General features: G+C 36.1%; 1 protein-coding gene across 4 annotated transcripts in view; it reads left to right on the forward strand.

Moving 5' to 3' along the window:
- Positions 1–18,344, forward strand: part of NBEA (neurobeachin) — a 448,312-nt gene that overhangs the window by 366,790 nt on the left and 63,178 nt on the right. For all 4 annotated transcript variants that reach the window (XM_062487643.1, XM_062487641.1, XM_062487644.1 and 1 more), the window contains 2 exons: positions 1,050–1,162; positions 10,944–11,084. In XM_062487643.1, the coding sequence (XP_062343627.1) occupies positions 1,050–1,162; positions 10,944–11,084 (254 nt within the window). The remainder of the gene's footprint in view (positions 1–1,049; positions 1,163–10,943; positions 11,085–18,344) is intronic.

The raw sequence follows: 18,344 nt of genomic DNA on the forward strand, positions 1-18,344 counted from the left end.
CAGAATCTGGAAGGAAGCAGTTAGTGAGACAGGGCTGTAAATCTGCTGCAGGACTGGGAATTGTTAACCTGGATTATTTCAGTCTCCTAATTATATTATATAAATACACACACACATGTATATTTATGACCTGGTTTTGTTTTTTAAGACTCATGTTGCATATTGTGTGGTTCTCACTATAGCAATAGGATGGACAGTTCTGTACTAAGAAATTTCATTTGTCTTATCACTGAAATGCTAGATTCCACTAAATGCTACAGAATACAAAAAAAAACCAATCCTTTCGCAAACACGCTTTTCTTTGTGATGAATTCATAATTTTTAGTTCATTGCAGTTGCAGATTGTTCTTTTGAAATGGTATCTAAAGATGGTTTTTGCACATTTGAGCTGCTGGGATGACAGCAGTGTTTCTTTCATGATTGAAGGGAGTGGCCTGGGGTAGTCAGCTCTGTCTTTTACACAGGAGAATTGTTTTTTAATTTTCAAAGTGATTAAAAAATAGTGTTACAGCAGACATTACTTTCATCACTTTGATTCCACAGTTGCCATGGAATCTCACCATTTCTTCAGTGAAGAAGAACCATAGGGAATAATGGATTAGCATGGACAATCTAGGATAGACCTATGTTTGCAAACCTGAAATTTACCCCCTTGCTGTTTGGAGTTTCATTTTATCTTTGCCAGCTATGATACTTCATAAAGTTGCTAGGAAAGTAACTAGAAGTGTCTAGTTCTTTTGATTTTCTGCATTCATGCTATAAAAATATCTTAATGGATATAAAAAAGAATGTGCTTATTGCCATGGTGGATTTTAGTCGATCTTAAAAGTTACTGGGCTTTTTATATTATTTCAGTTTGTGTGTTGACTTTTGGTTTAACTTAAGTGCATCTAAATGGCTGCTTTTGTCTGGAAGATTTATACCTGATTCTGTCCAAGTGGTGAGAACTGGGAACATGTGATGCAACAAATGTAGCCACTAGATTTTTTTTTTTCTAGCTGGACAAGTGGACACTATTTCCTAATTGTTAAAACTTTCCTTTTCAACAGGACGAACATACAATGACCTGAACCAATATCCTGTCTTTCCATGGGTTTTAACAAACTATGAGTCTGAGGAGTTAGATCTGACCCTTCCAGGCAACTTCAGAGATCTTTCAAAGGTATGCTTAATTTTTGTTAAAGAACAGTCAGCCAGCCCTTTTAGAAAGACATTTTGTTTTGTATTTATAGTCTGATTAGGTAAGGTCTTTATCTTAAACTCGTACAAGTCTGAAATAGGCTTTTCTACTTTTTATTTATATTATACTGAATCTCTACATTATGCTACTTCCATGTCCCTGATCTACCTGGTTCCAAATGCAACTCCTCTGTGCCTTCTGACTTATGGAACAGGAGTGCATCAGATTGCTTGATCTCACTAATTATGTCTCTTAGTTTATAAAAGCTGATCCTTTGGAAATAAAAAGCTTGGAGTAATATTTCACTTTATTTTGCAGTGACTAGAAAAGTAATATAATATCAGCATCTTTTTTTGATTTAAAAGTTAGTAAAGGGGTATTTTGTATTTTAGATCCTGGAGTATCTCATCCTTATTTGTTGTTTTTTTTTCCATCCAACCTGATTTGGGCACTTAGTGCTTTATAATAAAAAAAATTACTCGGTCTTCTTTTTCTCTAATGGCACCACATTGTCATCAATACCCAGCTCTGGTACACTGGTTGTGTTAACAGACTGCAGAGAACGTCTGTCTTGGCCAAGTGTAGCAGAAACATATGGAGGGGCTCTACTTTTGGCCAGCTAAAACAAAGACAAAAAAGAGGTCTCGAAATGAGTTGTGGGAAGTATCATTCCTGGTTGCAATCTGGTCTCAACTAAGAAAGTGTATGCACTATCTTGCCAGTGAAGGTGGCAAGATAGTGCATAGTCCTGCAACATCCCCAGTGTGGGGTTTCTGTTGTCTGGGGTGTCAGCTTTCTTGCATCCTCACCACAGCTCCACAGCCAAGAGTAGGAAGTTGTTTGTACAAATTGAATGAGGCTCAAAACCACAGGAAGCTGTCAGTCACTACCTTTAGGAGTGAGGCTGGAGAGGAGAAAATGACCCCCAAGTCCCGTTCTGTAGTCCTGTGCTGCAGACCCTGCATTTCCTTCTGCTGCTGGACAGACATGAGTGTTTCTGGGGTTTATGCTTTAAGTCTGGATTTCTTGCCTCCTCTCCCTGCAAGCACACATCCTGGGGAGCAATGGACACATCCTGGCCTGGATATTTAGCAGTTTCATCTCTGCTGGAAAGAGTGTGCTTGCAGTACCTCCAGATGTGTTGTAACCATTCCTGGAAGCCTGCTTTTGTAAGACATCCAAAATAATTTGAGTAGGGCTTGAATTCATAATAGCGGGTAGAGACACCTAAGTTTACACTCCCTCTTTTTTCTTAGATAAATAAAAAAATAAATAAGCAAATAAACCCTGAATTTACAGTACATTCACAGTACGCCTCAAAAGGAATTAAATTGCTTGATACTTCTGTTAGGTTATGTAAAACTTCTGACTTTTCCCAGTCTATAGGTATGTTCCACAAATGTGTTTTTCAGTTCTGTAACACCACTGTAATGTGTGCCAAGAACAATAAAAGATTCGCAGATGTGACTTAAAAAAAGAGCTGTGATCATTCTGCCCTGGCTTGTTCCCTAGCATGTATAAAAGTATTGCTGGTTTCGAGTTGTTCAGAAAGATAAAACTTTCATTAAGGTGCTTACACTTTTCAAAATCTCTCAAACTCACTTTCTGTAAGTATTAATAGCACTGCATGTGGTGAAGTGAAACAAGATTAGACAGTGTCTCATGAGTCCTTTTGCTAGGTATTTAGTCTAGTTCAATCCAGATTTTTACAACAATCTACTAAAATATGTAATTGCTACAGGAAGTAGTGTGATAGCTGAATAAATAGGTTTTCCTCATCAATTAGTAAAGACTCATTATGGCATTAGTGCATGTATAGCTTATTGAGTATCACTGTACTGTTATTAGTGCTCTCCCCAAAAGGAAATGTAAACTGAAGTCCGTGGCTCTTTATTTTTCATCAAGAATCCATGCAATGTGCATCTTTTCTTGCCAATTTGAAAACTTACCAAAAGCTATCAGTGGTTCCCTCTGGAATGGCTAGGGTTTTGACCACTGAAAAGCCTACACAGAACTAGTCAAGGAAAATGACCTTTCCTTTCTGAAAATATCTGAACTCCATTTGTCCCATGGATGTATGAGAAAACACATGTGAAATCTCTAAAGTATTGTGGAATACCTCAGGATAAAATGGTTGTAATTGTCAATTTTTTGCAGTGTTCATTACCATAATATCTGATAGATTTCATTTCACCATGGTTTTAAAAGGAAAAGCAGTTTAATGGTTTATTTTAAAAGCAGTGGCCAGTTGTATGGAATGCCTGACTCGGGCTGTTAAGCGTTACTTGTATCCTGTTTAATTTTTTTTTAATCAGTAAAAATATTAAAATTTTGAATGTTTCTGACATTACCTTGTCAATTCTGTTTTCATTTTCGATTTTGTCCTGTATCTGTGAGTCCCTTCTTTTCTTTTCATGGAGGTGAATCCTGAGTAACCTGGTGCTTAAAAGCAGAAGTTTGTGATTGATTGTTAACCATATTGAAGGAGGTTGTGCTATCAAGCCTCAGCCAGACCTCTGGGGCAGGTCCATACAATATCCTTTCCATGAGGAGCAACTTCCTTCTGTCAGATTTTGCCCTGAAATGGAGACTTGTTCTTGCTGATTTAATGGTAGATCAGAACCTCCAGCTAAACTGTTGATGGATAAAATCTCCTTTGTCAGTTCCTGACCTTCTGTCTCCTTGTAAATTCTGCCTTTCTTAGCTTCACAAAGCCTCCATCCTTGATACTTAGCAATTAATATTCCTCCAACAATCTTTTGAAATTATTTAGAATTTTAACAGTATTGCATATATAGTAAAATCCCACAAAAACAATGAAATTAAAAGAGAAGTCACCTACCGTGTTTTGTTTTCTTGGTTTAAAATAGTTTTTGTAGTTAAATAAATGTAGGTGCTAAATCTAGCTTTTAAAAAATATTTTGTGCATTCTCGCTCAAAGTTTGTACAATACTCTAGTGTGATTCTGATAATTGACTGCATGATTTTTCAATTTTTTAAATCTTTGGATTCTAGGCTTTCTGTATAAAATATGATACACCACCTTTGTGGTACCACAACTCCTAAATGAATATACATATCAAATGGAATTAATATGTTTTTTTGGAGATGAAATTAGAGGGTTTTTTTCTTGCTTATGATGTCAGTAATGGAGTAAAACATGCACCTTTTGCATTTAGTCCAAGCTTAAATAATTACATTCGTGCAAAGTTATCTTGAATGTGTAGTTTGTCCTTTCCTTCCATTCCATTTCGTTTTATGTGGCACATCTTATTGTGGTATTTTTGAATCCAGATGTTACTTGTTCTTTCAGAACAATTATATTTAAATATTTGTCTAAAAATTCCTCTGTCCTTTTTCTTTTAGGTGTTTGGAAATTCTGTTTGCAAAGCTTTTTGTTTTTTGTTTTTTTTTTTTCCTTTTACATATAGTTTTAGATTTAAAACCAGGGTTCACAGGCATGGAATGTGCCATAGCAGTGGGATATATTGTACCTCTCATTTGATTAGACAGTGTAGGTTCAAGTTTTATTCATTACATATACAAGGTTAAAGGTTACATTTATGTTTGACAGGATCAAAAGCTAATGAAAGAGGCTGTCATAGATACACAGATTATCTTTTCAAACCATCAGGTGATCTGCTTATTTTCTTCTTTGTTGAGATTTCCTTTAAAAGAGTAGTTAGGATATTAAACATTAGTCCAGGAAACATACACACAGCCCTTACTATACTGTGTTTTTTTGTGAGGTGCAAGACACTTAAAATGTGGTATGGTTTGTTTGTATAAAATTGTATGCCTTTTACTCCTAAATTATAGTGAATGCACAGTTTTGACATGCTGCATTGTCCCTGCTCATTAAAGTGTAAACGGGAATTTCTCCTCATTTACTTCCAGTCATACATCCTGTTAAATAAAATGATTTCTTCACCAGGTGAAGTAATACTAATATTGACATGTGTATGAAACATCACACACCTATTCATTGAGTGGAAAAAATTATGTTTTGTTAATATAGGAGGTGTTTGACTGATGGGTGGTGATAAGCATAACCTCTTTTCCTTATTACTGTGCCATTTCAAGAAAAGGAAGTGATAAAGCCCCAAGGCTTCTAAATGTAATAATGCAAATGAACACATCCAAGTGTGAATATTTCAAGGCAACACACTTAATACTTCCAAAAAATGTATATGCTGTGGAATGGAGTTTATGGGCTTATTAAGAGCCCTTTGTTGGAAAAGTGAAATATTTTTCTTTTATTAGTAAAATTAAACTTCTTCCTTTATCATATGCAACTCTTCCATCAGAAGAAAAACTACACACAATTAAAGCCACACAATTAAACGTGTTTCTCCTAAATAAAAATAATTTACTTAGTGAAACTCTGGCATTATGAATCTGTGAGTGCTCTTATATTTGATATTGTTGATATCTGGTTTACATATTAGGATGCTGAAGAAAAGTCTGTTTACTAATTTGGATGAAATTGCAATTTTTTTTAAGTTTAAAGTGTCATCCTAAATCATCCTATTTATAGGTTGTTCTACAGTGGGTGTTTTTTAATAAAACAGCAAGCAGTCAGAAAAAGTGCAGTCAGTTTTCAGCTGGAGCCAAATAAAGACAGGTTCAATATAACTTTGTACCCAGCTACAGTTTTGTGCAGTACATCACAAAAAAAACCCAAAATAACAAACCAAAAAAACAAACCAAAACCAAACCAGATAAGGTAGCTGCTGCATGAATTAGAGTCAAGTTAAGCAGAGTATTTCAGTGGCTAGATTAATAGGATGCTACATTCAGTTCTGCTGTCTATATGAGAGAATATAATTCTTTTTGGCAAACAAATAGATATTCCAGAACTAACATAACATGTCTGGTGGATATAAACATTAGATATAAGGTTTATTGACAATATGTATCAACTTGTTCAAAGGCCAGATATCTAAAGAGATTAGCCAGGTAAAAAAAGAAAGACATAGTAGTGTGTTTTTAATGTTAAATACTTGCCTTATTTTTAAATAGAAGAAAGAAACATAAAATAAACGGCGGCGGCAGGCTTTAGTGCATCAAAAGTGAAGTGGCTGAATAGTCATTGTCATACAGTGACCTGTTCTGTTGGTTTGGAGTAAAAAAAATTAAACCATTATATGGGAAGTCAATTCTATTTAATATGAGTTCTTAGAGAGGGATTTTTGCAATAAAAAGAAAGATGGTATGTTTGGAAAAGGCATTTTATCAATCATTATGAAAAGAACTTTTTAAAATAATGTTCAGAACAATTTCTTTGACTCAAATTCAGTTTCTGTATTTGTCTCATGGTTAAGATTGAGGACTGCAACTTAATATATAGATTGAGCTTTGCCTTTGTATTGTTTGGGCAAGTAATTTTAATCAGTGCACACACCAATAGAATCTCAGTCAAATGGAAATAATACTATTTTCTTCCATTACGTGAAGTTACAGGTATTGATCCATAAAGAAAATTTATCTGCATTTTATAGCTATGATAGTAGATTAAAACCAAGGTAGTTGACCTTCTGGGCTGAGAATGGCATAGTAAAGCTATGGAAAGTGAACAAAACTCCATATATCCTGCACATTTCGCAAGAAATGTGAGAGACTACCATTAGTGTAGAACTTCTCATCTAATAGGACCCATGCCTCATCAGAGTAGAATTGGGTTAGCTGCTAGTTTATACCACTGAGATTTAAGGTCTTTACAGAAATATCTTTTGTCTTCATTGAAGGATGAACTCATACCATTACCTTGGGTATCAGCATTTTCCCACAAGGATGTTAAAATAGCACTAAAGAAGCCAGGGGCAGTCCTTGCAGAATTTATTCCCTGCTATTTTATTTATGGAGATTTTTTTCTTTCAGAAAGTTCCTGGTCTTTTGGTATACAAAAGCTGTTCTATTTGGGGTTAATCAACAAGTTTTTAAATTGAACAGCAGCAACAACAACAGAAAGAGAGAGATTTGAGCACTTTCCATTATCATTTTCAGTGTATATGGTTTCCCGAGTCTGGAGACATGTCCTTTACATTAATGCACAGAGAGGTGGTTCACATCAGGGTCTCCATGACTGCATAGAGAAGAGAGATCAAATATTTCTTGTATTTCTTCACCCTGGGCCAGAGATAACTTATGTAAGGCTGAAGTAGAAGCTGAAGAGTTGTGTAAGCATGAGCAGCTCCCAGCTCTCTTCCCCACGCAGTGCTGCACTCAGACAGTTGTGCCACTTCTGGGATCCCAGTTGTTATCTCCGCATAAATAGGGCCATGATTGCACACTGCCCCCTCTAGAGTAGCTCAGAGGTTTCCAGCTCACCTTCCTATTGCAAGCAATCTCATACGCAAGACATACCTGAGCAATCTCGTCATGGACACTATAAAGGCTTATGGAATGAGAGAAATTAACCCATGTCTCCTGAATCCCAGGCTGTCAGACAGATCACTAGTCCATCCAGTCCAGGATCTGTCCTGAGAAGTTGAAGTGAGACTTCCTAGTTGAAGACAAGCTCTTCCTCCCTTCTTTCCCTTCTTTCCTTTCTTTCCCTTCTTTCCCTTCTTTCCCTTCTTTCCCTTCCTTCCTTCCTTCCTTCCTTCCTTCCTTCCTTCCTTCCTTCCTTCCTTCCTTCCTTCCTTCCTTCCTTCCTTCCTTCCTTCCTTCCTTCCTTCCTTCCTTCCTTCCTTCCTTCCTTCCTTCCTTCCTTCCTTCCTTCCTTCCTTCCTTCCTTCCTTCCTTCCTTCCTTCCTTCCTTCCTTCCTTCCTCCCTCCCTCCCTCCCTCCCTCCTTCCCTCCCTCCCTTCCCTCCCTTTCCTCCCTTCCCTCCCTTTCCCTCCCTTTCCCTCCCTTCCCTCCTTTCCCTCCCTTCCCTCCCTTCCCCCCCTTCCCCCCCCCCCCCCTTCCCTCCCTTCCTATCTGGGGAATGGACCCCAATAAAGATCCCTCCCAGGGATTTTCCCATGAAAATTGCAGCATGATGAAAAAACAGAAATTACTCTCACTGCTATTTCATTTAAAGACTCCATTATATTCAGATGATGTCTTGTGCATTTCAGGATTTTTCTTCAAGTGAATCCTAAAGTAATTGAAATTTAAAAAAAATAGATAACGACTCCGAAAAGAGTGTTGGTGAGGATGAATGTAATCCAGAATACAGCTTTTCATGTTTATAATTTAATACAGTTAATCATATATGTTCTGAAGGTAGATTATTTTAGCTACTTGTACAGGCATTTTTATATGAAAATGGGAATGCACGATCTTACATCATTTTACCTTTTAACTTTTAAATTGAAGTAATACCTCTCACTGAACAACCCGGAAAACATGATGGTATGTTTGCATTAGTATGTTATGTGACTTTAAAAATTATTGTCAAATTCTTAAGAGAAATAATCTTTTTATTAAATACAACTATATATATTAAAATATTATTTAAGGATATCGATCAAACCATCATTAAAATTTTGCTAGTTTATGAAATAAGTTACCTTGTAATTATTTTGAGCATCACTTACATCTCACCGGCCTTGTTACTGTAGTCAATTTACAGTGAATAACGAAAACACATTGCTTATTTGATGAAAGACTTCTAATAAGCATCAACTGTGTTTTGAAAGGCCAGGAGTTTTCCATATTTTCAATCTTGTGTTAATCATCATATTCATTCTCCACTGTGCCTTCAAACCTATAAAGTGGTGACAGATGATGTCTCTCTCTCCCATAGCCTCAGAATTCACTGCAGCTTAGGATGAGATGCACCTTTGTAGTGGAGGGAAGAGATATTCTCAGGGTGTTTCTCCATTACCAAATACAGTCTCTCTAATTTGTCTGCTATTTTGTGTTCCCTTCTCAGAGGGGGTGAACATTTCATTTTAACATACTATGGTGTGAATTACTGCTTTCGCTCTTGAAATGTGCGTCTGGGACTGGAATGTTTTCTGCCAGAGAAGTGGATGCACAGCACCTTAATGAGGGTGGTGTCAGCAGGTTCCATCCAGTCCCCAAAGCAACCCAGAGCCTGATATAACTTAGCAAAGTGCACATATATCTGCACAGTTTGTCAGTCTAATGGGAAAATAATGTCTCTTTCAAGGAAGCTGTTGAACAACCATTTTTATATAATGATAACTTAAAGGCCATAATACTGCCAGTGTGTTTCCTGACACTGGCAGGATGTGTAACAAAACCAAGTATAACAAAAATGCAAATATTTATTTTTTCTTATTGCCAGTATTTGGGAAATGAGCCTGGAAAGTGTTAGGGAATGGCTCATACTTCTCTTTCAAGAATGTTTTGTGAGGTCTTTCAGTGCAGTCTGCACCAGATAACACCGATCCTTTGGGATTACTCAATCATTTTACACATATGAGAAAACTATTAACATCTCCATGACACAGCAAAGTATTAAGAATCCAGAGTGCTTAATGTGAAAGATACTGAAATCATAATGTTTTAAATGCAAGTGTTTATGAAAGATTGCTATTAAAAAAACCCTCTGAATCAGAAAATATAATGTTCTATGTCAGCATTGTATGCAGCCATCTCAAAAAAACATTGCAGTGCTGAAAGAATAAAATACTTGCAGCTTTAAAAAATTTTATTTACATATCTAGTGTAGTGAAACACAGAAATTTGACCTTGTAGTGGCATTTCCTTTCCAAATTACTTTGGATTTTAATTTAGTAGAAAAATTTTGCAGTGAAATAAAATGAGAAAATACTGTTAGCATTTTGAAAAGGGTCAAAGTCCTTGCCTATGCATTTATTTTACATACCCTTAATAATATAAGTTCTAATTGATTAATGCAAATCAACTAATAATTTCAAACTACAATAAGTTTATACAGTCACTTGGTGTGGAAGTGTGCTCTCCTTTAAGTATTGAACTGCGTGTGTTTGGTTAATTTTACTATAAAAGCTAAAATCTGTATTTTCTTTATCTGAGTAACTTTTGCATCACACAAGTAACAAATACATTTTTCAAAAACTTATGAGATAAAGTGGGTTAAAAATTATAAAAAGGTTGTCTTCCTCAATTAGCCACATCAAAACAAATAGTTCCTACTACTGCCTTACATCTCTTGTTTTTCACCTAATTTGTATAGATTGTCCTTTAAGTTTGCTCAGAATGGACTTTTAATTTGTGAATAATTTCCACATTCTATTGTTTTCAAGTACAAAGCTTGTTTGTTTTGTTCAGTTAAACATGGCTTTGTTCAGTCAGAAAGTACATCCAGTCCTGAGGACTATGCAAGGTTTTTAAGTATTTCTGTTTAGGATCACCAGACACCATCAGGAGTCCCGTGTGAAATCTTTTCATCATGAAATGTGCATTACAAAGTATCCTGTGTGAGCAAAAGTCAGTTTTCATTAGCTGTGTGATTATGGTGAATGACAGCAACAGAAATATTAGTTTGGCCTCAGTGCATTTTAAATGCAGTTTTAGAAGTCTATTTCCAGAACAATGTTACTGAGCTAATTGGGAAACAACTTATACTTCAATAAGGTCTTGAAAGTTTGCAGATGTGGATTACTTATATTTTTCAGTTAAAATAAGGAAACTCATAAGACTTTTAGTACACAAAGCCTTTGAAAACAAACTCTAAGCTTACAGCAATCTAAGGGCTACAGCCTGGAATGTGTTTAGTTGCAGAGTCTCCTGTGCAGTGAATTTTAATGCAGATTTAACCCATGCCATATCAGACATGCTGCCCTTCAGCTGATAATATATTTGACCTCTTATCACTTTACAGCCTATTGGTGCTTTGAACCCAAAGAGAGCTGTCTTCTATGCAGAACGGTATGAGACATGGGAAGATGATCAGACTCCACCTTATCATTACAACACCCACTACTCTACATCTACTTCTACCTTGGCCTGGCTTGTTCGTATTGTAAGTATTTCTGGATCCTGGTTTTCATCAATATATTCATTTACAGCATCACTTTGGTCACTTACCATTGTTTTGTTTTGTTTTGCTTTGTTTTTATAAAAGCACCTTTCTATTAAAATCTCATTGTTCTTCGCTAGCTTAAAATCTTAGAAATCCTCTAGATATACTTTATATACTAATTTGTAGTGATCAGGGGGTCCTTCCTACCCAAACAGTCCAAAATTAATTTAAACACAAAAATGTGGTCATATAAGGACATAACCAATGAGAAAAATGCGCCTAAAACTAAATCCACCCCCCCAAAAAAAATCTCTAGATAATACACAAATCTGAAACTGCTAATATTCATTTATTATTTTTAGTTAGGGACAAATCGGTGCAACATTTTAAAAAAATCCTTTTGTAAGAACATTAATCTGTCACATTGAGAAGAGAATTATATAACCAGTTTTATATTAAAGCAGCATATTTTATGCAAATTGACTACAAACTATGCTTCTAAATTAATGAATATCGCTACAGTTTTCAGAAATGTAAAAATGTGGATTCTAACTTCAAACTATTATGTCAGCTCTGGAAACCTCATGCTCCTATGACCAAAACCAGATCTAGGGAAGGGGACCAAACTTCAAAGATAGAATGAATCTGAATTCAGTCTATGTGTTGTCACAATTATTTACAGAATAAAGAGTGTTGATGAGACACTGAAGGTTTCACAGAGAAACCTGAATTACTGAAAAATTGAGTTACTGTGTAATTATTTAAGTTAAAGTAGTACACCCTGCCAATAAAAATCTGTTGCTTAAGGTGTATTCTAGGCGTATTTCGCATACAACAAATCAAAATAGATACACACAGAACTTGATAATCATTTTCACTCATCTCAGTTTCCCTTAGTCGTGTTCATTTTTTTCTGCTCAGAAGGGAATTCATGTGTCTCTGAGTACAGGATATATTTCTTAAACTATGGGAAACTAAGTGTCGATTACCTTCCTGTGTTGGGTGACCACTATATTCCTTTTAAATGTTGCTAAACTATTCTGAATACTGAAAACTGAATACATTTTATGGCACACATGTGCTGCTTTGTTGCCTTAAAGTAGATTAAAAACAGTAGTTTTATTTGCATGTTTATCTATTAATTTTGGCTGCTGTGCAGCAAAAGATCCTCTCTTGCTACTTGGCAGATTCTCAGAGCTGGAAGTCTAGTTAGAGGCTGAATGTACAACACACCAAGGAGTATTCATTTCCTGTATTAGGCTAATGCAGTGTCATTTTTATTACTGCTGTTTATGTAATACTTTAGACGTTCTTGCTCTCTTTGTGTTCTCACCTAAAAGAGCAAGAGAACAAGGTCTTTGTCTTGATGGTCTTGCAATACAGACCTTACAAATTACATTTGTTAGAGCAAACAATATATGTGAGAATAGAAAGCAGAAGTGGAAACCACTGATATCCAAAAGAAGAAGTTGCCAATGAAAAGGTGAAAACAGATAACTTAAGTACAGGACACTCCTACACAGGTATTTTAAAGATTACTTAAATATAATTGACCCACAAAGAAAAGCAATCTCTAATGGGAGTAGAGAACAGAAGTGAAAGAAGACAAATTGAGGGAAAGTTTGAACCTCAGTAAAGGAAAAAAAGATAATAATATGATAAGACTGGATAAGGCAGCAAATGGAAACCCTAAATAGTTATTTGAAAATAAGTGTGTATAGAGGATAATATTATGTCAGTGAAGCTTATAAAGTCATAGTGATCTATAGAGAGATATTTTTGTTGCAAAATAGAGGATGAAATATCTTAAGGGAGAAGATTGTGCCAATGAAATTGATAGATGAGGCTAGGTCAGATTTCTGTAAGTTAAAGTAATACTTCTTGCTTGTGAATTTCTTGAGCTAGAGCTTCAATGAGAGTTTGTGAAGAAGACTCTGTAAGAAAAGGTAAATTACAGTCTAGTCCAGAAAGAGGAAGGTGACATTAAGAGATGCAGAGATTCAGACAGAAAAAAGCTTTCAGTGTTTTGAAAGACTGGAGAAGAGTGATGGGAAAAGGTGTTACTGTAGAGCTTTTGGTAGAAAGTGACAACAAACTGAGAGTGAAGGACAGGAGTACAAACTGAAGCCATAGTAGAAGACTGGGTAAACCAAAGAAAAAGAGAAAAGGAAAGGCAAAAGAAAGAGAAAAAAGCAAGGAAACAAATGAAAAATCTATGACTAGAAGTAAATTGAAAATGAGAGTTTAGATGGAAGCAGAACAAAATGGTGTGTAGTAATGGGGATCCAAGGGCAGAAACTGCCGGCCTAGAGTTTAGTATTGGAGGAAACAGTCTCTGCTGTAGGTAAGGAAGTTTCAGGCACTCTGAGCAATATATATAGAGAGAGAATTGTGTGATTGCCACAAAACCTTAAAAATTATTTTAAGCTTTGCTTTTCTGCTTTGACAGATGCAACCTGTTTCTGTCAGTTGTCTTCAAAACATTGCTTTTAATATCATATTTTTGAGTCAATTCTGTGATAATCTCTTCCCTACTGCCTTGTATTTCCCTCAGTTGCTTTCCCTTATCTGATGTATTGTGATGGGTTGGCTCTACCTAGATGTCAAGTACCACCAAAACTGCTGTAGTACTCCCCTCTTCCTAGGCAGGAGAGAGAAAAAATAAGGAAAGACTCATGGGTTGAGATAAGGGCAGGGAGAGATCCCTCACCAATTACCTTCATGGGCAAAACAGACTCATCTTGGGGAAATTAGTTTGAATTATTACCAATCAAGTGAGTGTAGGATAATGAGAAAATGAAGTTAAACCTTAAAACCACCTTCCTCCCAAACCCTCCCTTCTTCTCTGAACTTAAGTCCTAAATTTTCTCTCTCCTCTCCCCACTAACACAGGGGAATGGGAATGGGGGCTGTGCTCAGTTCATCACACATTATCTCTGCCACTCCTTTCTCCTCGAAAGACTCCACACTCTTCCCCTGCTCCAACATGGGGTTCCTACCATGGGAGACAGTCCTCCATGAACTTCTCTGAAGTGAGTCCTTCCCATGGGCTGCAGCTCTTCATGAGCTGCTCCAGCGTGGGTCCCTCACACAGGGTGCAGTTCCTCAGGAACAGACTGCAATGGGGGTCCTCCGTGGGCTTACAATTCCTGCCAACAAACTGCTCCCACACAGGCTCCACTCTCCATGGAAGCACAGGTCCCTGCCAGGAGCCTACTCTAGCACAGGCTTCCCAGGGACTCATGCCTTCCTCAGGCATCCACCTGCTGTGGCATGGGTTCCTCCAGGGGCTGCAGGTAGATCTTTATTCTCCTTCTGGACCCCAATGGTCTGTAGGGGCACAGCTGCCTCACCACGATCTTCACCATGGGCTGGCGGGGAATCTCTGCTACTCAGCCTGGAGCACCTTCTGGCCCTCCTCCTGTACTGACTTTGTTGCCTGCAGAGCTGTTCCTCACATATATTCTCATTCTTCTCTCTAGTGTTCTCCTGTAGTTTTCCCATGACCCTTTGTAAGTCTTTTACCATCAAGGCACTTTTCCATACCTGACATGCTTAGCCTTGGTCAGCAGCAGGTCCATCTTGGAGCCAGCTGGCATTGGCACTATTGGATATGGTGAAAGCTTCGTGCAGAAACCCCCCCTTAGCCTCCCTCACTACCAAAACTTTTCCACACAAACCCAATACATGTATCAGGCTAGCTTTTTCAAAGACACTGTATGTTTTAGCCTCGGTTCTGTGTAGTTAATTTTGATATCTCTGCCTTTGTTTCGCCATTAATACATATTCTGTTGTATGTATGTATGTATGTATTTTTGTGTAAATAAAAATGAATATTTATAGTTTATCGCTAGGTGACCTTACCACCTGAGGACTGATTTTGTTCATGTGCATTTCATCTGGAGCTGTGAATATTTAAGTTTCAGAAGATGGAATAGTTTAAACCAAGAATACTATTTCAGAATGCCATATAATTCAGTAACTTGAACTGAAAAGTAGACAGAAGGAAAAAAAAAGAAAAAGAAAGAATGAATTCTGGCTTGAATCATGTAGAATGTGAATATCAGCTGGTTTCAGATTTTTAGGAGAAATAGGATTGAGTTATGGTACAGTTGAATATTCTCAGTAATTGCTACTGAAGAAGTTATATTTGTGTGTATCAGTTGCATCTTCATAGAAACAGAGACCAGTATTTTAGAGCATGATTCTCTAATGTGGCAGTCAAGATGTTTGTAGAGAATAATTGTCTTCCAGTTGTTGTTGCAATGACTGCATATTTGTACAAGGTAGAAGAAATTCTGGATTTATTATGAGTTAGATGGGATGGAGTTAAAACCAGTTTTTACTAAGATTCAAAGGTGAGGTGGACCGGATGTCATCTGGTAAATAGAAGTGAATTTGGGTCTTGTTTTTATTAGATTTAAGCAGGACAGCCACAGATACATCAGGCAAAAGGTGTGTGTCACTGACAAACCTTTATAAACTTTCCCTCTCTTACAAATGGCTGGAAAGACATTTTTGTTTGACATAGGATGTCTTAGAATGACCACATCCCTTCCTCCTTCCTCCTCTACTCCCAACATAAATGATTCAAATGAATCTGGGTAGTACTAAAAGAGAAGGGGGGCAGAGAAGTGCTATTGATGGAAAAATTAGTTGTTCTCACAGCTCAAGCTTGTGTTCAATGTAATCAAGTCCCCCACGAATTCTCTCCTTGTTGGCAGTGAACAAGGCGTGAATTTTATTCAGAATATTAGGCATGAGTGAGATGGAGTTATAATGAAAATATTGTGCTGCTTTATAGCTTTCACAGCAACAAAACCTTTACATGAAATGACAGTAATCGGTATCATAGAATAACAGTATTTAAATGAGTGTATTGAATACAGATATGAATTATATTTATATAAGCACTTGACTTCCCAGAGAATAAAAATTACCTTAAAATTATGTTAGAGGTCTGAGATAAAGCAAGTAAAAGCTCTGAATTTCTGCTAAGGATTAAAAATCCAAAAAGATTGGCACAACAGGCCATGGCAGGAGAGCATAATAGGGCACCCTGTAGTGCTCAGCTACTAAAAGTTTAATCCTTGATTATGAATTTTATTGCTTTTGTGTATTTGTCTCAGATGATTAAAATAGTGTTGTCATGTAAGTTTGGATTAATATTTTTACATAATTTATTGTAATTATATAATTTTTCTGCTTCTTGTAAATCCATTGACTGCTTCTGACTTCAGAACCTCTGCAATGATCCATGTTCTGCTCCACGATAATATTCACAAAAATTACGCATTTCTTATCAAGAAAATAATGATGGGCTGGAGTTGTTAGAAGACAGAATTATTTGTGCTCTGATCTAGAACATATAGTGTTTTTCAGTCAGGGCAAGCTAGAAAAAGAGAATAAATACTATTGCAAATATATACAGATAATTGGGAGGAGCTATTTATTTTAAAGCAAAATAATTCTAATATTAGAAGAGTAAATTTAATAAAATTATAATATTAACATAATTTTAGGGTAAATTAATATAATCCAATTTCTGTATATATTGTTTTCCATTTTGTAGTTCTGGGTCTGAATCTTACCCATTTTCATTTATATTGTACATTAAATCCAGTATATGTAGCACTAGAAAATCTGGATAGATATTTTCTTTCAATATTTCAGTTCATTGTGGTAGTTCATATGACTCATCAAGTTGAGCTACTGTTAAATTTTAATATTCTATTTAAATTATAAATCTCTTCCTCACTGCACATCCTTTCAATATTCACAAGTTCAAATAAAGCCATTGTGCAATGAGATTTAAGGTCCTCCAACAATAAATTATATCGTGATGATTTTGTATTTAATTTGATTATTTTAATTAATTATTTAACATGTATTAGGATTCTCTGATTGGAATAAATGCACAGAGGAAAGTGTATTTATGAGATACTATTCTTTTGAATCTGTTTATGAAAAATAAATTCCCCATGTTTTAAGAGGGGAATTTTTTGTCTTTGAAAGAAAGTGGCCTGTGTTGATGCTGTGCATGATAGAAAAAATTAATTGGAAAGACATGTAGAATAAAGGTAGAGAAACAATGGTGTCTGGAAATCAGAATTCCGTCTTTTATTTTCCACTCTTTTTTTGGGTATTTTCACTATTTTTGCATCCATGTTTTCCTTATATGTATTTTAATTTCTCCTAAGGACTATATAAATATAAATTTCTTCATACCTTTTCCATCTAGGAAAATTTACACACAATGTGTATAATTTGGTATAATTCCTTCAAAAATTCTTTATTAATGGAAGAGTTCCCTGACTTGTTCAAAAATTTCAAAGAAGGAAAGCAAGAATGTTTAGAATAAAATTCAAGTAATAGATGAATAATACTGTAATAACAATTGTGATCTGGTGATCATGGGCTACTTTGATTAACAAAATTTCAAGATGATCAACATATGCAACAAAATAAGTTTGGGTATGAATTTAATGAAAGGGAGTTTCTTAAAAACCTTCCTCGTGAGACTTTGTCAAAGAGGAAGAAGCAACCTCCATCCCTGTAGGCACACTGCCAGCTATTAGTTGAATAAGAGGGCTAATGGAGTAATGGTGGAAATTCAGGATTTTGCCAGTGATCTTCGTATTCAGGTTCTCCTGCCATATTAAGGATTTGGTCCACTGTTAACCCCTTCTCTGCAGTGGAATGGGTTATCCAGACCGTCTAATACCCGAGCTGTTCCTCCCCAAAAGCTGGTAGCTGTTTCCATTTAGTAAGAACCGGGATATGGTTTCAGATAGAATTAGCAAAAGTAAAGACTAAGCATTTAGTCTCTGTAACTCTGCCCGAAAATAATGTTAAACCGCATATCCTGGAACCATAGTCTGCCTCATAACGACCACAGACCCATTCATTTCACCTTGAGGCAAAGTGGAACCTACTGAGCTCTTTTCAATTAAATGAAAACACAAGGAAGATTTAGAGATAGGATTTTTTAAAGATTTTGACATACCAACATGCAAGGAGTAAACAAATCCCAGTTATATAAATAACACAGAATATGTTTGTGGTGGTTTCAGTAAAAGAGGCAGTCATTGTGAACTGGAACTAAGCTACATATGTCTGCCACTGATGGGTAATTAGTCTTATGGTATAGAACTCAGGATTTGTTTGTGCAAAATGTGTTAGTGCCAATAAATATACTCCGATGTTAAGTGAAGAAACCCATTCATACATAGAACTATGTGGTGCCATGTTTTTCTTTAA

This window comes from Cinclus cinclus, chromosome 2, assembly GCF_963662255.1.
Source record: "Cinclus cinclus chromosome 2, bCinCin1.1, whole genome shotgun sequence".
In the NCBI taxonomy this organism is placed as follows: domain Eukaryota; kingdom Metazoa; phylum Chordata; class Aves; order Passeriformes; family Cinclidae; genus Cinclus; species Cinclus cinclus.